The sequence below is a fragment of the Anopheles nili genome, chromosome 3 (assembly GCF_943737925.1).
Source record: "Anopheles nili chromosome 3, idAnoNiliSN_F5_01, whole genome shotgun sequence".
NCBI lineage: Eukaryota > Metazoa > Arthropoda > Insecta > Diptera > Culicidae > Anopheles > Anopheles nili.
In genome coordinates, this window is record NC_071292.1 from 3,555,556 (window position 1) to 3,581,610 (window position 26,055).

The 26,055-nt window shown below is 43.2% G+C and overlaps 4 protein-coding genes across 4 annotated transcripts; 3 read left to right on the forward strand and 1 right to left on the reverse strand.

Moving 5' to 3' along the window:
- Positions 1-1,262: 1,262 nt before the first annotated feature.
- On the reverse strand, positions 1,263-15,923 carry LOC128727766 (zinc finger protein ZFP2-like). The gene is made up of 2 exons (XM_053821707.1): positions 15,462-15,923; positions 1,263-1,823 (listed from the first exon to the last, which is right to left on the reverse strand). Exons 1-2 carry the CDS (start codon positions 15,873-15,875, stop codon positions 1,263-1,265), a joined length of 975 nt encoding a protein of 324 aa, XP_053677682.1. The 5' UTR covers positions 15,876-15,923.
- On the forward strand, positions 4,422-12,061 carry LOC128723369 (ubiquitin carboxyl-terminal hydrolase 14). The gene is made up of 8 exons (XM_053817102.1): positions 4,422-4,536; positions 4,838-5,013; positions 5,081-5,185; positions 5,240-5,634; positions 5,693-5,849; positions 5,929-5,994; positions 11,127-11,421; positions 11,503-12,061. The coding sequence occupies exons 1-8, from the start codon at positions 4,521-4,523 to the stop codon at positions 11,832-11,834; spliced, it is 1,542 nt and encodes a 513-aa protein (XP_053673077.1). The 5' UTR covers positions 4,422-4,520; the 3' UTR covers positions 11,835-12,061.
- LOC128723370 (transcriptional repressor protein YY1-like) lies at positions 8,076-9,488 on the forward strand. The gene has a single exon (XM_053817103.1). It carries the CDS (start codon positions 8,076-8,078, stop codon positions 9,486-9,488), a length of 1,413 nt encoding a protein of 470 aa, XP_053673078.1.
- Positions 12,850-15,254, forward strand: LOC128723371 (FK506-binding protein 59). The gene is made up of 4 exons (XM_053817104.1): positions 12,850-13,794; positions 13,898-14,008; positions 14,089-14,226; positions 14,820-15,254. The coding sequence occupies exons 1-4, from the start codon at positions 12,850-12,852 to the stop codon at positions 14,979-14,981; spliced, it is 1,356 nt and encodes a 451-aa protein (XP_053673079.1). The 3' UTR covers positions 14,982-15,254.
- Positions 15,924-26,055: the final 10,132 nt, after the last annotated feature.

A 26,055-nucleotide genomic window follows, 5' to 3' on the forward strand; every position in this document is an offset into this window, starting at 1 on the left:
TCTGCAGGAAAATGACGAATTTAGTGCATTGGTGAACAGCGAAAATAACTCCCTGCTACTGTCAGCAGATCAAATCTTACCGATAGGATTTCTAGAGATGCTCAATTCTTGCTCACGTGTGCCTGCGCAGGTTGATGAGCCAAAAAGTTGTTGTGGCTGTGAGCTTTCCTTCCAAACCGAAGCCGATTTACAAGAGCATTCACTAGAGGCACACTATAGCGATCGCATAATCTGTGATGCAAAACCGCACGAGTGCTCCGTATGCTACAAAAGATTCACGGACGCTTCTAGCTTAGCCCTGCACGCCAACAAACGCACGCTGTGCCATCGATGTCGGTTTTGTGAGAAACGCTTTAACGATCGTAAGCAGTTGCAGTTCCACGAAAAGTACCATCGGCGAAAGTACACCACCAAAGAAGAAACTTGTGAGTGCAAATTTTGCGGCCGTACGTTTCGGTTCCGTTCGAGCTTAATGGCGCATGTTCGACTTCATACGGTTGACACGAACGAGCAACTCTTCAAGTGCAGTCAATGCGAGCGTCAGTTCATCCGAAGAACGCACCTGCGCTCCCACGAAATTTCCCATTCTGATCAAACCCCTTTCGGGTGTAGTCTTTGTGCACTTAAGTTTAAACGGAAACAACATCTGACCGCTCACCTAAAGATACACGAGGGAAATGACCAGGCGTACAAGTGCCGACATTGTGGGCTAGCGTTCAAGCACCAATCGACCCGTGCGTACCATGAGGTTACCAAACACACTGGAAATTATCCCTTCACATGTGATATTTGTGGACGGAACTTCTTCCGGAAACCTTTCTATGATAAACACATGGAGCGACACAACAAAAATTAAAGTTGCGAAAATTGTGTCGTACAAAATGTATTGCCTCGAAAAACGCCACCAATGAAGTAGCAATAGCTGCCTAGAAACGAATGTGATTTTACCAATCCTTATATCTTAAAGATTGGATTGATGAGCGGGACACGAAAATAGATGCCGTAGGTTCACTTCGGGATAGAGGGTCTCACCGACCTTTTCGACACGAGCGGGTCGGCTTACATAGGATTTCGTTAAATAAGGTGAAGCAAGACTTCATGAACAAAGAAATATATTGTGTAGCTCAATTGGAGATAAAATAAGTATTATAGTACTGCAGAATCACTTGTAAAATTATTCCTATAGCTGAAGTTTGAATTTTACTCATTTACATTGTTAAAGTTTCCTCTATCTTCATATTTAATTTAGAATCATCTAATCGTCAGTCTATGGAAGCAGACCGGCAACAACCTGAACGCAAATGGGTACGCAATGGATGCCCGTCCACGAATCCCTTCCCACACGTGGGACACACAAACGGTTTATCGCCCGTGTGTCGTCGTTCGTGAATGCATAACTGACGTTTCCGAATGAATGCTGCTTGGCAGTAGGAGCATTTATGGGGCCTTTCCTGTGTATGAACGGACATTTCGTGCCTTCGACGATCGGCAATGTTAATGTAACGTTTATCACACGACTCCATGCGGCACTTGTATTTCTTTTCGCCGGTATGGCTTCGCATGTGGATGTTAAGGGTTGTCATCGTTTTAAATTTTTTCGGGCACGCTCCACATTGTAGTGTCGCTTCGCCGTGCTTAAGCAGCGTATGGCGCTTCAGATTTTCCGTGCGGTTAAACTTTTCACCGCATACTTCACACGTGTACTGCCGCGTATTGTGGCATTTAAGATGCGAACTGAGTGTCGTCTTAGAGGCGAATGATTTGTCGCAAAACTCGCAATTGTATGGTCGTTCGCCAGTGTGCGAGCGTTGATGAATAATAAGTATCGCACGGGAGCGCTTTTTGACACCACATATAGGGCATACGCAATGCTGTCTGGTTCCTTGCGCCTTATGGCATCGAAGAGCTGTAGGGTTTTTAAAGGAGAGACTGCATACGTCGCATACGAAATGTTTCGTAGAAGGCAGAACGTTAACGAGATCTGCACTTTCTCTTTTGTTTGCCTGGAACATCTCTAAATGTGTATCGCGGACATGCTGCTGCAAGGACGCTAGTGCTCGGAATGGTATTTTGCAATCTTCAAAACAACAATACTGTAGGCGAGGAAGTTTTCGAGCGTTGTTTTGAAGTGGCTTGAGCTCAACGGACGAAGGCATTGTGTCCCGGTGAATCCCACTGTACAGATGCAGCTCCATACGCTTCTTGTTACGCGTTTCAAAATCACACAACTTGCAGTAGTACTGCATCACGTTCTTCGTTTGCTGCAAATGGCACTTTACCATTAATTTAGTGCTAAACCTTTGATCACAAATGCTGCAAGCGTACGGTTGTTTGACATTCTTGTCGTTCTTTTCATGTCCACTCGAGTCATCTCGAACATGTGCGTCACTGACGTGTTTTATCATCTCTTCGGTGTCTTGGAAATATTGTCTACAGCAGCAGCACCGTCTTCCAGCAATTGCAACGGACTCGTACCGATCGGTGATGCTTGCTCGTGACAGCTTAAAGTAATTTGCATGCTCATCCGACAGTAGCATGTGTGATTTCATGCGTGTTTCTGAATCCAGAAGGGTATTACAAAGACGACACATGTAGAATTGGCGCTGTTCTCGTAAGCGCTTGTGGCATACGTATTCGAGCGAATACTTAAATTGCTTTCCACAGTACTCACATACATATTTCGCGAATGGATCTGGCTTTTTATTGGCGTAGAGACGCTTCTGTAGATGTTCCTGCAATTGTTTCTTCGTGTTAAACATTTTAGAACAGCAACAACATCGATGCTGCAATAGCTCCACAATAAAATAACCTTCTTCTTCCAATACTATACGAAAGTTAGTCTTGCCAGGCGGACACATATCCTGTCGCTTAAGGGGTTTTTTTCGGAGATCTTTCAACGATTTTTTCTTTTCGTCATTGTCGTCTTTGATTCGTTGTTCTTTATCAGCTGAAGATGAATCATCGCATATACTAATTTCAAATGTATATTCGTCCTGTTCTGAGTCCCACTCCGACATTATGTCCGTTTCTTCTTTAACGTTGGTGGCACCTAATGGTATTGTATCGCTGGTTGTCGGTTCAATTTCTATACTAATCTGCTGCAATCTTTGGCAAGCACCACTCCCAGTTTCGCTCGATAGCGTTTGTTCTGTATCGATTTTGTGAAGCTCTAAGTGATCGATGAGTTCTTTTTTGTCAATTGCAATATTCGAACAAACCAAACATTCGAACATATTGAATTGTTCAAATGCTTTCGCATCCCTTAAATGACTGTCTAAGGTTTTTTGATCTGAAAAAAACAGATAACATACCGAACAAAACAATGAGTTGTTCTTTTTAGAAACTTGGGATTGGCGATGTTTTCTTATCGCATGTAGCTTGAGACCAGCACGTGAATTGAAACGCTTGGTGCATCCACAGCAAAAGAACCCAGGAGCTTTCACAGGTATATAGTGTACATCTTCGCGCCACAGAGCAATGCTGTCCATTTCAGTGGCTTGATCGGATCGTTCATCCTGTTCGTTACACGTATCGGCTTTCAGTTCTTCATCATCTAACCTTTCTTCATTATTTTCCAAGATGCCAAGCTGCTGGTTCTGGTCTTCTATATGAGAATCCATCACGGGTGCGAATATATCAGAAGCATTATCAACAAGTTTTGCATTTGGAGAATTCCCACTACACCTACAATAAACAAAGTAAAGTAGTATATTGTTGATATCAACTATAAATATTGAGCAAAGGGAAGCACTATGTACCTTAATTCTTCGCGTAATTGTGCGTCTGTACTTATACATTGCTGACGAAGAGCAAATGCTATTTTCAAATGATCCAGGCATAAAAGGCAAATGTTCTGAGGCAGCCGTCGGTCGCTGGTAACCATTACTCCCGAAACAGCCAAAACCATTTGCGCAATGGAAACATTATTCTGCACCAACTGAACCGAGATTAAATCATCGTTATCTGTCTTGTAACATATTCGACAATGTTTAGGATTCATTTTGTTTATTTTTGAATGATTAAAAACAGATATCCTCACAAATTAGCTCATTTTTGGGGAAGCTAGTCAGTTGTTTTTGTTTTGATGTTAAGCGACAACACAACGTGACAGAATGAGTTACGGTTGGTAGGCATTCAACTGACCATTCATAACATTCATCTACCAATCACAGATAGTAATTCTAATATTGTTTACCGTTTTTGTTCTTATTCATGGTTTAAATGCTCGTAGTACGTATTTTATTGTTTCGAATTTGAAATAATTTCCAACTACGCCAGAGATATCTCAGTTTTAATTTCAAATGTCTGTTTTAGTTGAATTTCAATCAATCTTTCAACTTGATTCTGATTGACAATTCATGCTCCTTGAGCTAACCTTCTCTAAGACCATCAATTTGACAGCTAACAGTTTTCCGTCGCCGAGTAAAAGTAGTTTAGGTGGCTAGGTTTGTTTAGAAATCTCTCTATATCGGAAATTTGCTTTAACCTCTAAGTGGTTGGATAAAATAAGAAATTTAACGATGCCTGCGTTTACGGGTGAGTAGAATCATGAGGAATACTGCCTTACGTAGCGGATCTCAGCAAACTTTACTTGCATGACAGTACAATTGTGCGATTGAGGTTATGGCTGAGGTTAACTCTAAGCAGCTAAATAAATACGCGTAAATGATCATTTAACAATCGCAATGCATTAACCTAAACCATGGAAAATGAAAATAACCTTTCATTTGTGCTAGAAAACATTTAGGCCTACTTTTCACAATTTCAACTGGACCAGAAGTCAATTGAAACAACCATGATTAGGCATGTTTTAATGGTCCATGTCTTTGTTTTGCAGTGAATGTGAAATGGGGAAAGGAAAATTTCAAAAACATTGAGATTAATACCGATGAAGAGCCGATGTTGTTCAAAGCACAACTGTTTGCCTTGACTGGCGTCCAGCCAGATCGACAAAAAGTGCTTTGCAAAGGAATCAATCTGAAGGACGAAGAATGGAATATGCCGATAAAGAATGTGTGTACTAAAGAGGATTACTGTGGCCTGACGTTAGGCTCAATTACAACGTTATGATCTGTTCTAGGGCACGACTCTATTATTACTTGGAACGAAGGAAGAAGTTCCGCAGGAGCCGGTGGAAAAACCGAAATTTATAGAGGACATGAATGAAAGCGAAATTGCCACGGCTGTGAGTAACTGACGAATGAGTTAAGACTTTTTTTATGCGTGTTCTTCGTTATAGTTTGATACCCCTGCCGGATTGGTGAATTTGGGCAATACGTGCTACATGAACGCTACTTTACAATGTCTGCGTTCGGTACGCGAGTTGCGTGAAGCATTAAAGGAATACAAGGAAGATCCGAGCGGGAGCACTGGAATGGCAGGTCTAGCATCACCACAGGCCATCACCTCGTCGATGAAAACGTTGTTCGACGACATGGAACGTAGAAATGATTCCATCACGCCAGCGTTGTTCTTGCAGAGGTTGCACATTGCTTTTCCAAATTTTTCACAAACCGGGGAAAATGGTACTTATCGCCAGCAAGACGCCAATGAATGTTGGTCAGAGCTTTTGAAGATGTTGCAACAAAAACTTCCAGCTCAAAAACGGTCTGGCGAGCTAACTGTGAAACACAGGTAAAAATTGGGTGTATTGTAAATGAAAGTAGGTTAACTATTACCAGTTGTCTTTCAGCTCATTTATTGATCAGTGGTTTGGTGGTTCATTCGACGTTGAAATGAAATGTACCGAGGCCGAAGAAGAACCCGCAAGTAAATCAAAGGAAAATTTCCTTCAACTAAGCTGTTTCATATCCACGGAAGTTAAGTACATGCATTCGGGTTTGAGGCTGGTAGGTTTGAGATAGGAAATGATCAAACGATGCAGTAATCGACACAGGATACCTGTTGGGTGATTTCTATTAATTATAGAGACTAAAGGAACAATTGACAAAGATGTCCCCGTCACTCGGCCGAGATGCTATTTACTCAAAAACGGTAAGTAATTCGATTTTCTGTGCATTTTTATCTATTCGTTTGGTGACCATATTTTTTGCGAAACGAAACAACACTCGACTACTCGATGCATCTAAAGTGAAAGCAAAATAGGGCTCGGTTGTTTTCGTTTGGTTCCGTCGACACACATACTCTCAGTCATTCGTATGCAAACAAACAAAACACTCGCCTTCCTCCTTCCCTTCCTGGGGCTGTAGAAACCAATCCGGCGTATGAAAAATACGTCAGTTAAATCGGTTTAAGGAATGACTAGCACATTTGTAATGTATTGGGTAGCGAGTGTCCTTTCGGACTGCAAATGCTATATCAATTTTCTTATTGTTTATTCATTGAAAACACGAAAAACTTCGGGTGCACTTTCTGGGTGGGAGCGTGTTTATTTTCCAAAACACGAGGCCATATTGAATTCGAACAAGAATATTTTGCCGTCCGCCATATTGAGTTCGAAAACGGCAAAATCGCGCTAGAGCGAGATGCCACTAGCTTCGTAAGCAATTAAATTGAGCAGCCAATCTAATTGTGGCTTTTAATAATTTAAAATATTTATATATCATAGAGAACAAGTTATTTTAATAGTTCTAAGGTCAGTCACATGGCTATTATTGTTAAAAAAATCGTGTTTTAGGTGTTGGTTTTTCATTTCGATCGGCGTAATCTGCTCGAACGCATTTTTTCGAGTAGAACGTACTCGATGCGTCAGAGCTGTCGTCTCACTCTTGCGAGTATAGATAAACCAGCGAGCGGTTTCGCCCGAGCGACAGACGCACTTATTTTTTCCCCGTCTCGTCGTGAGGAATAAATTCTACCCTTGGCAGCCATCTTTATTTTGGAAACGTGAATTTTTGGACTAGTATTGGCAAAATAATCTGTGCTACCGAGCGGCAAATTATCGGGTGTGATACGTGTTGATCTAAATCGGGTCAGCCCATTTGTAATAAGCAGTTTTGAAACCACATCGATTGTTCCGGAAGCTCCTAGACGTGAAAACCCAAGCGGAACCATCGAATCGAAATAGCAAGGCATTATTGCTAGTGTTCTTTCTATACGGGTTGCGGTGGTGTGTGTGCGCGCGTGTGAAAACGGGTAGCTGCACCGCCGAAAGGATTAGCGGAAAGACGGGTTCTGTGGAAAGAGTGTGCGCCAATGTTTGTCTTGCGGTCGTGCTTTAGTTAAAATACGTTTTGCGGATAAGTTGGATGCGATTTGTTAACAGAAAATTGTTTACTTTGTCTCCAATACGTAGCAGTTGAAAGGATTCCTTGCTAATCACCTAAATGATGTAGCGTATTACATCGAACGTGGGACAAACATTCGTTGTGCTAGTATGTGTTTGTGCGGTAAAGTACATTCTTTCTTGGCTCTTGCAGCACCATCCGGTTTCCGGATCCTTTACCCGTATATTCACATCCGTCACAACAACCTGTGATTGTAACAGGCAGGCGATGTACACGTCCCATTCAAGAAACTGAAAAAAATCTATACGTCGCTACCGGTGACATTAAGTTTTGTGGATTTCAAGTTGAGCTGTGTGCACGAATTAGAGCAAAAGGATAAACCAAGCGAGTCTGCAGCAACGAAGCATTTTATGCCAAGCAAACGCGAGCATCACACTGAGTGTAGCACAAACACATTGATTCGGTGTGTTGCTGACTGGCACAAAGGAAAGTGAGCAGCTGTCGCGTCGTGGGCTACAAAAAGCATAAAGGATACAAGGATAAAGCCTGGCCCGTGTGTGCGTTGTCGTACAGAAACTTCTGTCAATGGTATTGGTGCAATAGATTGTGCTGCTAGAGACAGAATTAGATCCTGCGTAGGTAGTGGTTGGCGGGTTTGATTGTGGTAGTGTTTAAGGACCTTTGTGGATGTCGGCAGCGCTGCTAAGTTATACACGCAGGACGAGAAACACTGGAAAGATCCTTGTACGAATAGTTTCGTCGTAACACGGGCACAAATAGTGAAGCTGGAGTGCCGGCCGTGGCGCAGATCAATTACCTTCGCCGGTTGTGGCTGTGATTGCGATTACGACGGGAACTTGCCGAACCGAGTTCAACTAGCGCTTGTTGATGATGTCCTCCCATCATCATCACCATCACCACCATCATCCCGATAACATAATGTCGGAGGTGGAGGTGCCGGATGCAAACATAGTGGAGGTGGTGGACGGGAGTGCTGGTTTCGGTGCCGAAATTGACTACGATCAATATGAGGTTGGCGGCGTGGTAGACGGCCACTACGAGGAGGTAACTTGCGAAACGGAAGACTCGCAAGGATTGATGATGCATCATCTGCACCATCCGGACGATGACGAGGAGATACTACATCACGAGCCGGACATAGGGCAAGCTGCCCACGAGGAGGTCCTTGATTCGTCCGGTGACGCGATGTGCGTGTACGGTGATATAAACCTAGAGAACGAGATCTACATCGAATCGACGACGACTCCGGGGCCTTCTCGGAAGCGAAAATCGCTCAAACAGCCTCGCGGTGGTAGCATGATGAACCGCATCCGCGTAAGCGATAACCATGGCAACCATCTTCATCACAGTCACCACCATCACGGGCTGACGGCAGTGGAGCAGCTAGATGTGAATCACAAGAGGCGTCGCTGGGAGCAGAAGCAAGTACAAATCAAAACGATGGAGGGTGAATTTAGCGTAACGATGTGGGCCTCCGGTACGGACGACGACGACGGCTCGAACCCAGAGACGGATCCGGATTACACGGAGTACATGACGGGAAAGAAAATCACACAAGACTGCGACAGCATACCAGGCATTGATCTGTCCGATCCAAAGCAGTTAAGCGAGTTCACGCGGCCCGCTCACAAAACGAAAGGCAGCAGTGGCAAGCTGGTACCGATCGCGCCATCCAACATATTGTCGTCCGATGTGCAGGGTATGGGCTTGGGAGACAGTGGCAGCAGCGGGGGGAAGTCGTCTGATGTGTCGGACCGAAACATTGCTTGCCCGCATAAGGGCTGCACGAAGATGTTCCGTGATAATTCTGCGATGCGTAAGCACCTGCATACGCATGGCCCGAGGGTGCACGTTTGCGCCGAATGTGGTAAATCGTTTGTCGAAAGCTCAAAGCTGAAACGGCACCAGCTAGTGCATACGGGCGAAAAACCATTCCAGTGTACGTTCGAGGGCTGCGGAAAGCGGTTTTCGCTCGACTTCAATCTTAGGACGCACGTGCGAATACACACCGGTGACCGGCCGTACGTTTGCCCGTTCGATGGCTGTAACAAGAAGTTTGCCCAATCCACCAACCTCAAATCTCACATTCTAACACACGCGAAAGCAAAGCGCAATAGCAGCAGTGGCAGTGGAGGCAGCAGCAGTCGAAATCAGAATCTTATGCAGACTTCATCTCCACACCATTCAGCGTCGGGACTGCTGGCTCCACCATCCTATGTAAAAGTGGAATCGGTAGAGATCGACCCCGATGCGTCGCAGTACATCATCTATACGGATTAAGTCTTGTGTAATGCGAGAGGCGCTGCCGCATGTTGAAGAAGGGATTCTATTGCCGCCTGTCGATATTGGAGCTGGAAGAATACGGGCACACTGACGTCTGGTGCAGCTGGATATGTACGTTCCGTGAAACTCCATTTGCCATTTAATTCATCATTTGAGCCAAACTCAAAGCAAATTCACGCGTAACGTAGACAGGCAGTTGATGTAGAAACTGCTATTTAACAACGGACAATAGCAGTAAAGGAGGGAGAAAGAAGAGTATGGATAGACAGCAACGATGAAATGAATGTGTAGAACTATAAAAATGTTTGTGATAAAAATGAGAATCACATCAGAGAAGGTATCAGAAGAGGAATTAAGAATAGCTTCAGAGAAGAGAGAACTACAGTTTGCATTAGAATAAGTCATCGTCCAAATGATATTCTCGTTGGCTACTTGAATATTTCTAATTTTTCTACCCTTTGCTCGTGTTCTTTTCAATACTACGATTCCCGCACCTCAATGAGAACGAGAATTAGTGCATGATCCCAATAAGCCGTTGTGCGTGGAATAGTCAACCAGAAAATCTTGTACGTTTCGATAGGACATTCGAGCTGCTGAATGTATATTTTGCATAGCGAATGTCACGTGTGCAAATGCAAGACACGTGGGATACAGTCATTTTAGTATGTAAGAATTTTATAAGAATTCCAAATGTACATAAACCACCAACAGGGCCCACTTCCCCTTATCCCCTAATTTGCATTCTGCTGAAGGCCGCTTTCCTGTGAAATGCTTCGCTTCCTAGGCGAATGAAAAAGGAAACAGCAAGATGATTCAGTAACACTGAGTTAAATATCAAAATTCTGGCCGAGTAATTATCCATGAATATCGGATAGCAAGTTGAACAGATGTGCATATTGTATGGTATGAGAAAAGGAGAGGATTAATTCTAGCTGACTGCGGTTTGAATGTGAACGATTTATTTTTGTACAAATAAGCTTAAATTTCGGAATCATTTCAAGTCCCCGGCATGGCTGAAACAACAGCACAATGTACATAGCCATTCGAAACAATTCTGTTAGTCCGAGATCATACGAGGAAAATATGGATGACGTTTTTCATACTACTTGTTTGATGAAGGGAACAGGCAAATCAGAATTATCATTTTCAATGTAACAAAATAGGATTATAAGATTCATCAACTTTTTTTAGAGAATTCATTTAGTTTTGTAACTAGATTTTTCGAATTTCCATTTTTTTCAAATTTCAATGAATGAATTTTTGTCTGCCCTCTATATGTTTTATTACTTGAAAATGTAATAGTGCAGAGAGCATGTTTGCGCCATAAGTATGCAAGGGCAGAGCTCCGCAAAAAATCGTTCTCGTTGCCGGGATACGATATGAGTGGTTTTGAATTATAAGACTCGCCAAGAGTCTCGTAAGGAAAGTCGGGTACTTTTCAGAAATAAAATTTTCAATAAAAAATCGGGTTTGTGTTTTTTTTTTCGTTACTTCGTGATTTGTATGTAATTCTGTGCTTAGTTTCTGGCGCGATATTTTTTTCTAATACAAAGTACAGAGGAAGGTTTTGATAATTAAAATCCTTATTATCCTTTCTTATCTTAAACGAATGTTTGGATCGTTCTTTCTTCTCAGTCGTTGATCAGTCGCTTGCCAGCCTACCTGACTGTACAGTTCGTTCGGTTCCAGTATAAAGGCAAGGAAGGAATCAACGCTAAAGTGCTGAAGGATATTAAGTTTCCCCTGGAATTCGATGCATTTGAGCTATGCTCTTCGGAATTGCAGGAAAAGCTTTCGCCAATGCGAACCAAGTTCAACGAGGTTGCAAACGCCGAAGTAGAACGCACACTTCAAGGAAAAAACAAATCGAAAGCCGATCTAGAAAAAGAGAAACCTAAGACTGTTGCCCAGCCGTACTGCTTTGAAGATGGTAAGCTTTGGTAGACGGTGAAACACGGGAACAGACACGAATGTATGAATTTGATATTGGAAAATGGATTTTTGTTTGTAGATCTTGGTAGTAACAACAGCGGTTACTACACACTGCAGGCCGTTCTTACGCACCAGGGTCGATCAAGCTCGTCCGGACATTACGTTGGCTGGGTGAGACAGAAGGAGGATCAGTGGATTATGTTTAACGACGATCATGTTTCGCCGGTGGACGCGGAATCCATCTTGAAGCTGTCCGGCGGCGGCGATTGGCACTGCGCGTATGTGCTTTTGTATGGGCCGAAAATTCTGGAACTGCCAGTGGACATGTTGGGCAAGGATGCGGGTGGTGACGTGCAGCAGAAAGAAGATCAGCAAGCACCAGCTTCAGGAGATCATATGTCCGTTGATTAGTTTATATTCCATTGGAATTTTGTTTGTTTCGTCTGTGTCGTCTATGGTGCGCGATGTCTCGGCTATTGTAAAATATGGCCCATTTACCGTGCGATCCCGGAAACGCGACACGAAAGAGGATGATGTAGTTTCTGGTGCTACCGCGATGCGAAAGAACCATATACAGATTTGAAAGAACCGAGATGAGTGAGCGAAGAAGAAAAAAAACGAATGAATAAATAAATATTTATTCATTCATATGCGCCTGTTATGAGTTGATTCAAAGATGACGCTATCCGCAAATGAAATCTCAATTGCACTTCTTTCGCAAGGTTCTCAAAACCCCTATTTAAAGCAAGATAAAACGAGAAATTTTATCTAGACGCCTTTTTTTGTAAAATCATGTTTTACGTCATGCAGTTGAAACAGGGGAACCCTTATTAGTACTAATTTCAGAATCTGATAATATTGCTTCAGTCTGAGATCGTAATAGTAGTAACTGAAACAAAGGGCGAGGAAATTAATCAAAGTTCCGAACATGCATCAATCGTTTTCCTGTTTGCAACATGCAAATCCACATGGCGGGTGCTTTATGTCCCGCCAACCAGTATGAGGACAAGCGCACAGATGTCAAATGTCAAAATCATTGCCGCACCGCTGATCTGAAACAAAACCAACTGATACGAATCCCATACGGCTGTGTTATGCTAGAAGTGGCTATAAATAGGATGCTTATAATAACATATATAATTCTTCGACAACCAGTACTATTTCCAGCATTAACACGATTCATGGAAACCAGCGTTGGTGGTTTTGAATTTTGCGATGTCAGACAATCTTGCGCCATCTGCACAAACTCCGCGCATGATAATGGTGGAAAAATGACATTTGCCTTGGTGCGTTTTCTTCCTGTCAACTTTTTCAACCAAACAGTAATTCTTTCTAACATCTTATACGCTAAGCTAGCCGCAAAGAGTTGAGAAGCTTGTCTACATACAGAATCGTTTCGCGTTAAAGATCTGCTTAAGTGCTCACAATGGAGGAATACCTCAACCTGTCCGGCGATGCAGGAGTCCAGAAGCGGATTCTGCAGGAGGGAACGGGCGACGAGACCCCGTCGAAAGGATGTTCCGTATCGCTGCATTACACCGGCACTTTGGATGAGGATGGGAAAAAGTTCGATTCCAGCCGGGACAGGAACGAACCGTTCCAGTTCACATTGGGCACGGGCTCTGTCATCAAAGCGTTCGATATGGGCGTCGCGTCGATGAAGTTGGGAGAAAAGTGCATCCTAAAGTGCGCCCCGCAGTACGCTTACGGCAGTTCCGGTAGCCCCCCTAACATACCGCCGAATGCGACGCTCAACTTCGAGCTGGAAATCCTTGGATGGAAGGGTGAAGATCTCACCCCAAAGTCGGACGGTGGCATTCAGAGGTTTATCGTGAAATCGGGCAGCTGCAAGAAACGACCCAGCGTGGGCGGTCTGGTGAAGGTGCACCTTGTCGGTAGCCACGAGGGCCGCGTGTTCGAAGAGCGCGACGTAGAGTTCTGTCTGGGCGAAGGCAAGGAGGTTGGCGTGGTTTCGGGAGTCGAACTAGCATTGGAAAAGTTCTACAAGGAGGAAACGAGCAGGCTTGTTTTGGAGCCATCGTATGCCTTCGGGGGAAAGGGCAACAGTGAGCTGGGAGTGCCCCCGAATGCTAAGGTCGAGTACACGGTTACGCTGAACGACTTTGAGAGCCTTGTCGAGCGATCGATGATGTCCCCGGACGAAACGCTGGCCCAGGCGAAGCTCCTGCGAGAGAAAGGCACCAAATACCTGAAGGAGGAAAAACACGATTTGGCCCTCAACCTATACGATCGAGCGCTCACATACTTGTACGCTCAGTCCAAAGAAGGGGATGCGGTAAAGTTGGCAATTTATCTAAACCAAATTCTGTGCCTGCAAAAGTTGAACAAGCACGATGAAGCAAGACTTGCGGTAAGTAACTGTTGCTGATAAGAACCGTGGGAACGCCTTCGGGGATATCTTTTTTTTTCTTTTTTTTTATTCTGTTGTTTTGTGGCTTTTTTCCCATTGATAGTGCGTTGAAGCACTGAAAATGGACAGCAAAAATGTAAAAGCTATGTACAGGCGAGGTATGTCTTACTTGGCGCTAGGGGACTTAGATAGAGCTCTGCGGGATTTCTCTGCCGTAAGTATCAGTACGACAGTCATTAGTACCAGTCGGATATCGTCTCGTTTTAACAACTCTTTCGTCTATCTTCCGCACAGGTGCTAGAAATTGAACCGGATAATAAGGCAGCGCTAAATCAGGTGACGATTTGCAAGCACAAAATAAAGTCCTACAACGACCAACAGAAGAAAGTGTTTGCCAACATGTTTACTAAATTTGCGCAGAGTGACTCCAAGGTAAGTTGAATGGGATTTAGAATAGGGCATCGAAAATAGTAGCATGGTATGGCTCGGAAATATGTTTCTCATCCGTTCCATCGTTTTATATCGTGACCATTGACGTAATTTTTTTTTTGTTTATTGCAAGATTAGTAAAATTATATTTCTGTTATTTGCCTTCCTTTTTCCTAAATCGATTTCGGTCACGGCTCCGTTGATAAAAATCCAACCCTTTCCCTGTTGCGGTGGTATTCGTGGGGTGTGCGTTTTGTAGTAAATATACGTATTTTCTACCGATCGCCATGTACACATGGAGACTCACTCCAGCAGCAACTTGCTAGACTTCGATTAGAATGTGTCTTTGTTTCTCTACTGCACCCCGTTGGGTTTCCCATCCAGCATGGGGTGTGTATTGAATACAAATAAAAAAAAAGAAAATATTCCAATGTTGCTTATACTTCACCCAAAAAAACGATATGCTAACGAGGAGGGTGAGAAATTTTCGGTACGATCAGCCCCATACACCACTCTCCTTATATCCATCATCCTCTCGAATTTGATCCGATATTCTACTGTGTGCCACTCTCGAACGGATATTGAACGGAACCTAGAAAGCCCAAGAGGAACAGAGCCGTCTACCTGATGTGATGAAGCAAAAGTTCGGTGAATGGGGAGACGATGAACGCGAACACGCACCGACCCGCTTTGAAAAGGAGAATCCCGATGTCATTATGCTGCTGAACGATTTGCACAAGCAGTTCCACAACATGTGAACCCACTGTGCAATCCCGTGGCCTATTATCATTCAGTCGCCATCAGAGCTCCACATTATGGCCAACAGAAGCAGCAGTAGAGAATGCAGCTGAAATTCCAAGTGGTGCGTTACAACCGAAAACGATATCATTCAAAAACATCCTTTTTTTTAGATCATGAGCAAACAAAACAAGCTACAATTTGCTGCCTAAAGACAGGAAAGCATGGAGGTAAACTACCTTTGAACATGGTTTGTCGAAAGTAGTGCGTAATAAAACGACAACCAACAGCTCGTATAATTCGTGCGCGTTTTACTATCCTTGGGAAGTTTCTGCTGTTAAGAATTGTACATTCTCTCTTGTAGGCTCTTCCTCGACATTATGCGAGGGGTGTTTCTGGAAATGAAGCTGCAGTTCTCTTTTTCGAACATAGGCGTTTTTGCACACCAAACAACGGTGTGGTTTTTCACCTGTATGCGCCGACATCTCGTGCCGGCGTCGATCGGTAGTGTGGGAAAACATCCGGTCGCACTCGTGCCGACACTTGTACGGTTTTTCACCGGTGTGTGTCCGCATGTGCAGATCGTACCGGTTTTTGTCCACCATCTTACGGTCGCAGTATTTACACTCATATGGAAAAACGATCGTATGAACCGCCTGTTGGTGTTTTTTCAATTGATGCCCGAAGTGGAACCTTGCAGCACAATGCTCACAACCGAATCTGCGTTCCTGCTGGTGCGTTATCAGGTGCAGCTTCACGAGAGATTTCTTCTTAAAACGCTTGCCACAAAACTCGCACTCAAATTGTGGCGCCGAGTCCGTGTGCTGCAGTTGCTCGTGTTGTTTGAGCGCTGCGCGTGTCGTGAAACCGTTTCCACAGTAGCTGCACATGTTATCCTTCTTCAGCTGCCACATATACCGGTGCCGGTGGAGCGTTTTCGGGTTGCTAAAGCTTTGCTTACATGTTTCGCACACGTGCTTATTGGATGTTTGTTCACTTTCATGAATCCGCCGCCGAACGGCATGCTGTTCCTCCACGTGGTTTTGCAGATCATTCTCATCGTCAAACGTAGCATTGCAGCGCAAAAAGCAGCACCCATACCCTTCGTAGGCGCGTGGTTTTGTTACTCTCTGATTTCGTAGCAATACGGCCAGTTTAGCGTTGTGGCGCTTTTCCGAAACGAATTCTACGCCATCATTACAATGCTTGAGGGATGTTAGCAAATGGCGTGCCAGTTGATGCATTCTTAAAAAGTACATTTCACATATCTTGCAGTAAAACACTTGCGTATTATTGTTCTTGAAGGTTTGGTGTTGTCTCAATGCCTTTTTCGTCCGAAATATTTCCCCGCACAATTGGCAGTAGTTGGCGCCTTTGCTTCTGAGCGGATTTAATGTGTGGTGGGCAAACTGTGCATGAACCTTAATTTCTGCGAAATCCGCAAAAAACATTGCACAGCTGCAACACCGTTTTGCTTCCGTGTGTAGAATCTTGTAATCGTCGTAGTCCTCCACACGCGTTATGTAGCGATCTGCTATTACTTTTCTATCCACCTTTTCAGCTACAGCAATGTACTTTTTGGCAACTGAGCTGTCCATGTAGATGCCCAGAGGTTCATGATGCTGCTGGTTTTCTGTAGCAATTGTTTCACATGTGAGATCTGGGATTTCCTTAGTTTTAGGAAAATAATGCATGTGCTCTACACACGTGGTCATGTGCATTGTTAAGCGTTCCTTCGAAACGAACCCATATAAGCATAGTTTGCAAAGAAAAATTTCCGTGTGTTGAAACCACTCTTTGTGTATGAGAAGCTGGTAATCATCGTCAAATGTTTCGCTGCACATTTCACATAAATATGAGCCCGTTGCACTCAAATGCTCGCTATTGCTTGTAAAATTTGAATGGTAACCCGCTACATGATTCATAAGCTCTTCTACGTCTTTGGCTATAAAATCACATCCGCAACACATGTGACCATTCAGCTCAACGTATTCTAAATTTTTAAATTTCATGTGCGTTTTTACAAACGTTAGCTCTGGAAAAACAAAAGGTCTTCCTATGGTTTGCAGTTGCTCTACAGGTGAAGTGTCTATAAAAGTTAGTGAATCATGTACCACATGATTTGGCGTATCCTTTGTCATAGGCGATACTTGAAAAGCTGAATCGATTGGTAAACTACTGTCCCAGCTAGCGATAGCCGGTACGGAATGTGGTATGATTGCTTCATGATCTGGACTCTTTAAGCACGATTGTGTGGGATCCGCAAAAGTATTTTTAATGTGTTCCTGGAATTCAATGGCATCTATCAACCGCTGGATGCATTCCTTTCGGCAGATGACGTACTTTTCCACACTTGAATGCGAGGTGAGCTAAAATATACGAACATGGTAGAAGCTACATGAGAGAAGAGATACAGGCTGCAGTATAGCAATTGAGTAGTTGATAACCTCCGAATAACAAAGCATGATAGAAGATGACCCCACGTTGCCTTGCATTACTCATAAACTTACCTTTATGTTTGCGAATTGTTCTAGTGCCAAAGCAATGGTAATACAGCTGGTGTCTGGTAACGTATCGTACAGTTTCATTGCCGCTTCGACAAGCACTGATTTAGAGCATATAATACAACACGTTCGTTGCCGAATTGCTGGTGCTCTCGACATCTTTAATTATTCAAAACTTTCGTGACTAGTTAACTTTCTTCTAAACATGATTGTTAAACATTCTGTCTAATTATGATACAGAAAATCCGCTGAAAGCTATTTGTGCTTGCCGCAATTAAATGACAGATGCATTAAATACGGGTAAACAACAGATGGAAATATGTTTTATTTGATGTTGCAACACTTATTCACATAAATTGTAATTAATTCAGGTTAATCACAAAATTAAAAGTAAAAATTGCATTAGAAAACAGTTCTTTACAACGAAGGGAAGAGGATTCGGTGCAATATCTTGTTTTGTGAACACACTGTTCGAAAAATGTGTCAATAAGGAAAACATAAGAAACATTTGTTGAAATTATATATAACATACAAACAACTTAAATATGAAGGAAAACATACAACCTGCAGTAATATTGCTTTTCCTTCCTAATTTAAATTTATTCATCAGCTGGTGTGTTTACGCCAAAGAGAATTGAATACTGATATAGCAAATGTTGATGCGTTCAACGACATCATTTTCGTCGATTAAATAAAAGCACAAACAACAATTTGATCGATTTCATTGGGCTTTGACATTTGCCGCAAGAAAATCTTGCAAACCTACAATAGCTAGCAGAAGTAGGAAAAGCAGTCGAGATTTTCTACTTATTTGGCCATCTTAGATCAAGTGGCTGTTTGCAGATATTGAGTTTTCGGCTAGTACATTCTTAGATAGTGATTAACTTTTGCGTGCCAGTGCATCGGCGCCCACACGTTGATATAGTGGAAAGAGGGTTCTTAGAAACCCGCCGGGCCCTTTTTCTCTTTACAGAATGTGAATGTGGGTTGTGAATCGCGTACGCGAAGTACCAATGCTTTGGTACTACCCAAGGCAAGAGTTCGTCTAGGAAATTGTCAAAAATGTAAGCGCGAATATAACATAATATTCAACAACAAAATTCATCGACAATAATAGCACAATCGAATCGCGTACTAGAGTGCGTTGGTTCTTTGTTTTTGTTTTGTTTTGCATCTCTTTCACTCGTGTTCAAGCAACCGTGTTTTATTTTCATTCCTCGCTATTATGCTTCAAACAAGAATCTCTTATGAGGCCTGTTTTTACCAAATGTTGATAAATGCCATGAGCATGGCGAATAGCAGGCGTTGCTTTCACTCAGGTGGTATCTGTACAATTGACTGTCCAAATTGGAAAAAAGAGTATGCCATGCTCTTTAATCACCAGCACACAGCCAAGTGTAACTATTTCATAGTGTGTTCAAACTCGTACTAATATTACTATTAGTTTCCGCCCAAAGTTGGTTGGGAAATAGTAATTATTTATTAATTTTACATTGTATGTTTCTTAAAGGGCTTTGGTTTCGGTCGAGGAGCCGGATCTTTTCAACGATGTTGAAATACTGGAAGTCGGAGATTTCAACGCAGAGAGTGATGAAAATTATGTTTCCGTGGAGTTGCGTTCTGATAATGACGACGATGAAGACGATTGTGTGTTGCTGGATCATAGCGGCCAGTTTGCTCCTTCCAAAGCATTACTACAAAGCTCAATGAACACCAACCACATGGAAACTGTAGCAAGAAGAGAAATGATTCCGGTTCAAAACCACGGTTTTCTTTCCGATCATGAATACCTGGACGCAAATAACCTAGCTAATCTTGTGTCGAGTGAGGTTACAAAAAATCGAATAACCATTAAGGTTCAAAATAGTAGTGAACGCTTCTCCGTACCGTACGATGAAGATTTGGGCATGCAGGACTTGTTCAATAAAGATAATACCTCTGACGAACCGGGCACAACAACAAATGAAGTCACCCCTTATGATGAATACTTTGAACCTAAGATCGAGATCGGAGACACAGAAATCCATGAGACAATCATGGATCAAGTCATCATTGGGAATGAATTGATGTCACCGAGTTCCGATGCATTCGACAGCCAAGATGAGTGTGCCAACATAATGCTTTCTCTGAACAGTTCATCGGTACAAGCACCGGTAGAAGACGAGACGTGGTCGTCACTGAAAAATGATCACTCTTATACGACAATAAATGTCATCTCACCGCATCTCAGCGAGAATGAAGATGGTTCGACAGATGACAATGATGTAACTGATTTAACGCAATTGGTAACATTGTCCAATAAACTAGCAAAGGAGCAGGATGTTAGCTCTGTTGCAGCTCAAAAAACTTTCAAACGATTGGAACGAGTGGTTAAATCTGTGCGGAAAAAAACGAGCATAAAAAGCTTCCCCTTGCAACAAAAAAACAAGCAGAGTAAGGATAAACCATCACCCAAAGCAGTTAGCCCGAGGACAAGTGAGACTGATACACCGATACACAGCTTATCAGTTGTGCTTTCGACCAACTGTTTAGAGCGTTTAGAGGGTGAACCAATAATGGTATCATCGGCCGAATCGATTGGTCCTTCGAACGATATCGAACATGATGATTCAAGCACGGACACGGAATGTATCACCAAACAAATAAACGTGAACAATACAGAGGAAACAAATTCAGAATTGGACAAGCTCCTGTCATTAGGCGTCATGTTTTCTGAACAATGTGAACGTTGGTTTAGTAAAACAAAATCTAATGATTCAAAATTTAGTGTATCAAGTAAAACTGACAAATTAACTCATTTGGCAAACATATTGAAAAAGGTATTTATATAGCATATTTTGCGAGTTGGTGATTTATGAAATGATCCAACGAAAATCTCTTATGTTTCTTTATTTTTAGCTAAATCAACACAGTGACCATATACCGATATCGCGTAGGGATGGTATAAAAAAATCTGCTCCTAAGAATGCGGAAATTGCTATCCAAACTGATCGTTTTAAACACGCGAAGAACTATACCGGTTGTGACCAACGGTTGCTTAATGAGCAATGTAAGAAAAGATTACTTGAATCGGCTAGTGAAACCAGCAGTTACGTATCGGATAGTGCCGACTCCGTGATGGCTAGGAGCTCTGATTCCGATCGTGAAGGTGACGATATAATGAAAGACTTTTTAAGACGTAAAAAACGGAAAGGTCGGAAAAATAATGAAAAACGCGGGGATGGAGCTGCATTAAATAGGGAAAAAGAACAAAATGATGAAGGTAAAAAGAGAAGTAATCAAATTTATTCGGATAGTTCTTCTGACGAGCAGAAACAATCAGAACGAGACGCGGAGCGAGAAGAAAATTTACTAGAAGGTGTTTTAAGTGGAGTGGACGACATAATATCCGACGTCCATGATATAATACCAGATGCTGTGGGTGTCGTTCAAGAGTTTCTTGCAGGAGAAGGAGAAAAGCAAGAAATTGATCACCCGAAATCGGTAACCACACGGGTCAATGATTCCAACGCAGGCCGACAGACCAATGGAAAGGAAAAAGAACCAAATAAGCCAGTGCTGACGAAGAATGTTTCAGAGATGACTGAATCTGAAAGGGAGGACTACTACGAAGAAATGCAGATTGAACGGCTGTGTAATATTAGCAATCTGATTGTAAATCGCAATGCTCCCAGCGGAGGACCAGTTCATTTGACAGCCCCAACAGTTGCTAAAAAGTATCGGAAAAAGAAGCTCGAAGATACCATGGAAGATTTTTTGAATGACGAAAACAGTAGTACTTCTACAATCCCGCTAGATGCTTCTGTTGTCTCTGAGGAAAGCGATTGCGAAAAAGATGTAGTGGAAACGGAGGAGCTGTTCCTCCAAAAGTGTAATGAAAACATGAAGCTTCAGCTTTTGAATCAGCTCAGCAGCAGTGAAGACACTAGTGATATTAATGACGATTATAAGATGGTGCCAGATGAAACTAGCCGTGATGGCAAACAAAACGGAACAGACAATGACGAATCTGATAGTTCATCCGGTTCATCGGTAGAACACTTTCTGAAACGGCAAGATTCCAAGCAGATTCAGCACAAGGAAAGAAAGAAGTCAATTTCTGAACAAATTGAAAACGAATCAAAGAGCAATGATTTAGTGGCAGCTAATGGGCAAATGTCTGCACTGAGCGAATTAAACGATGGCCTAGTCTTTACTATCGATGGTACAAGTACTATGAATGAGTTAAAAATTGCATCAAAAAATTCGCACAAACTACAATTGGCGAATGCTAAAGATAAAGATCTATTTAATAACGCATTGTTTGATGAAGAAAATGTTGGCAAGCCGATTCAGAAAAAAAGAAAGAAACGCAATTCTATTAAAGGTAGTGATTCCGATTCCGAACTGGGAGTGTCTAGCGCAGACTCCGACAATGATATGCAAGATCATTCAAAAAGAAGGCAACGAAAACGTATCACGAAAGAAGTTACTGCTGTTGAGTCATTCGATTTCAGTGCTTCACTAACCGCATCCTCAGCCTCACGTCGGGATCCAGCTACAGCTTCTTCTGGTGCAAAAGCAACCGTAATTACCGAAAGTTCCAAAGTGTCCAAGAAGGCGTCTTCTACCGATAGCACCGGTACGACGCCTTCAATACAATCAACGACTAGTGGTGATACCAGCGGTTCAACGTCCAATGTGTTGGTCAAACAAAAATCTTCAAAGGATGGTCAAGACTGCATTAGCCTGAGCTCGGACAGCTCAGATGATGCGGAAATTATTACGGGTGATCTGGACGAAAATAAGACAGCTTCGGACAAGGAGCCAAAGCGAAAGATCCGAGCAATGCTCACTAATGACGAGTTGGCAGAGGAAACGAAGAAAGCTCAAAAAGAAGAAGAAGGTCGTGTGGCGCGGCTGAAAAAGAAAACAGAACAAGTAAAAAAATTTCTCAGCAGCTATAAATCGAAAGACGGTGAGAGCGAACTGGTGCTGGATTATGATTCCACTCGGAAACAGGCGATTTGCGTTCATCCAGAAATTGTTAAGTTGCTGAAACCGCATCAAGCCGAAGGCATTAAGTTTATGTACGACAACACGTACGGGTCGGTGGATGCGCTTCCTAAACACCAAGGGTCGGGGTGCATTCTCGCGCACTGTATGGGTTTGGGAAAGACTCTTCAAATGATTTCACTGCTACATACGGTTATGAGATATCCGCAGCTATTGACGAATAGAGTTTTGGTAATTTGTCCAAAGAGTACAGTTATGAACTGGAAGGAAGAGATCATTCGTTGGCAGGGTACGATAAAAACAGGTTACCAAATGAAAGTTTATTATTTTCCGGATGTATGCACGCAAAATGAAAAAATTTCCGTACTTAAGAAGTGGTTCTCTTGTAAGTCTCCTACCTGTGGCGTTATGTTGATTGGGTACGAAGCTTTTAGAGCCTTGATCAATTATGAACGACGAAAGGGATCAGTAGGAGGATTACGTAGCACTAAGCTGGAGCTTATAAAAACGTATCTCCTGAACCCAGGCGCAGATTTAGTCATTTGCGATGAAGGTCATCAGATCAAAAACAAGCGTTCCGCAATCAGCGAAGCTGTCTCTAAAATCAAAACTAGACGCCGTATCATGCTTACTGGAACGCCCATTCAAAATAATCTAAAGGAATGTAAGTATGAGCATTCAAGTGATGTTAATCCTAATTAATGCATTTCTTTTTTATTTTTCTACAGACTATTGTATGGTCAATTTTATCAAACCATCGTTTTTGGGAAGTGATAAAGAATTCAGTAACTTGTACGCGAATCCTATTAAGAATGGGCAGTGTAAAGATTCAGATCAGCAAGCAATTAAAATTATGAAGCAGCGATCGTACGTATTGCATAATAAGCTTTCAAAATTCGTGCAGGTATGTGGCAATGTTCCCTCAGAAACCTAGATTATTATTCGATAAAACGTCATTTTTCCCACAGCGAAAAGAGGCGGCGGTTTTAAAAGAGTTCCTACCGGAAAAATTTGAGTATGTTTTATTCGTTCCACTGACACCAGTGCAAGTAAGTTCTGCCGCAATAAGTGACGGGCAGAGGGTTACAAATTAACCTAGAGACATGACGCATTGGAATGAAGCAAATTATGATTACGTTTACCTTTTTTGTACTATTTTTGTAGGAAAAAATGTATGAAGTTTTTCTCCAGATGAACGAGTACACTTCGAACAACGACACATCGGGCGATCCTGGAAAAACCAAAAAATTTAAACTGATTGCTGATTACACCTCACTGAGAAAGGTGCTTATACATATTTTATTATTTATTTGTTCCTAGCTTATTGTTTTTTTTTCATTCAGATCTGGACTCATCCGAAAGTGCTAGAAACGGCGTGGCTAACCGCTAACCAAGAGAAAACGCGCAAAGATGCGGCCCGTAAAACGTCGACCCCGGACTCGTACGATGAATCTCCCGATGACAACAACGACATTGCCAGTGGGCAATTTTCTGTTACAAATGATTGGTGGCGGCGTTATCTGCAAACCGCTGACTTGGAATCCCTATTTCCGAGCAACAAATTGTGGATTATGTTTGAGATACTTAAGCAGTGTAACGAACGTGGAGAAAAATGTTTAATTTTTTCCGCGTTTGTGGCGGTACTCAATGTGGTTGAGCATTTTATGGAAAAAATTAACAACCAGGAGCAAGACCAGCAGCAGTCAGATGCGTATGCATACAGCGCCTTCAAAGGACCGTGGGTTAAAGGAAAAGATTTTTACCGTTTGGACGGTAAAACGCACAAGTCAATCCGTCATGCGATGATCACGTCGTTCAATGATCCACAAAATACTACCACCAAGTGTTTCCTCATATCGGCGAAAGCTGGTGGTCAAGGTATAAATTTAACCGGAGCGAATCGTGTAATCATATTGGACACGTCCTGGAATCCGTCCAACGACCAGCAGAACATTTTTCGCATTTTCCGTCTCGGACAAAAACGAAAGTGTTACGTGTACCGATTACTGGCAGCCGGCACGATGGAAGAGAAGGTTTATTCTCGGTCTGTTACCAAGCAGGCTCTCAGCTTCCGTGTGGTTGATGAGCAGCAAATCGATCGGCATTACAGCTACGACGAGTTAGGTGAGTTGTACACCCTAACAAAGATCTCTGACATGACGCGTGTGACACCGATCCTACCTGCGGACGACGTGCTAGCCTCGTTGTTGCGGATGTTTCCGAACAAGATTTTCAAATATCACGAGCACGACTCATTGCTGGAAAACAAACCAGAGCAGGATCTCAGTGAGGAGGACAAAAAGGAAGCATGGGCTGCATACGAGCGAGAAATACAAAACAACGAAAACCGGTCCTATCTGTCGCAGTTTAGTTCGATGGGAGCGGCGGCTGCTGCAGCTGCTGCTGGAGGATTATTCGGACCGGGATACGGAGCGTCTATGGCATCATATTACGCCGGTTTGGGCTACCCAAGCATGGCAGGACTACCGCTCGGCGGTGGAGATATATTCCGCAACGACTTCTCCTCTTACGGTTCTACGTTGGGTAGGTCTCTCTACATGCCTTACGGTACTCAGCAACAGTATTCCCCGATGTTGAGCGATGCGGCATACGCAATGGCTTTAGCCAAAGGCTACGCTGGATTCTCGGTTCCTGGCGCTGGGGGGCTGGACTTTGGCCTTCCAACGCTCCCAGGATCCCATTCGGCATCGATGGCGAGTGGTCAGTCACTGTTGCCAACGCCTGCTCCTCCTGGAAGTCAGCCTGGAGCTGGTGTCAAACCATACAGCTCGACAGCCGCTTTAGCCAACATGCTGAGTTACTATTCAGGAAAGTCTAGTTCTACAGGACTCCCACCATCACTCGGTGGACCGATTCCCCCGGCTCTACCGACCGCTTCCGGGTCATCTTTGGCAGAACTGACTGCGCAGAATTGTGCACCGAACAGTCTCTCTTCAAGTCATTACAACCCTTTAAAGCAGATCAGTGAATACGCTCAAGGTAATTCACCGCTTCTTTCCACTCCGCTGCAGACGCCGTCCTCGTCTGGCTTGACGATTTCCAACATAACTTCGCTCCACAAACCGGGTCCGGGATCTATTAAACCGGGAGGAAGTAGCCTCGGCCAAGGAGTATCCGCATTGCTCAGCAGGTTAAATGAACAAATGGCAGCATCATCTTCCCCGCTGTCGTCAGCTGGTCTTTCCAGTCCCTATACGCCGAGAAATGTACCATTGCTTTCTCCAGCTTTAGACTCCCAGACGAGAGGCAGTATTGGACCGGTCTCGAATGCATCGGCAACTTTGCCGATTTCAATGATAACCAGCAGTACTGTTAGTAATAGTGTAAGCACGAGCATAGGCACTACGACAGCGACGGCTGTTGGAAATAGTACACCAATAACGGTTCCATCGGTGATTAGCACGCCACCGGGAAGAGATGCCAGCTCGAATTCTACCAACAGTGCTGCAGTTCGAAAATCTACCGAAACCCCAATTTCCCAGACGACAATCTTAAATCCGGCTGCAGTGTCAGTAAGTGGAAGTTCTGCTACAACCATTATCCCTATTGATGACGAGGATGGAAAAGATTCGAG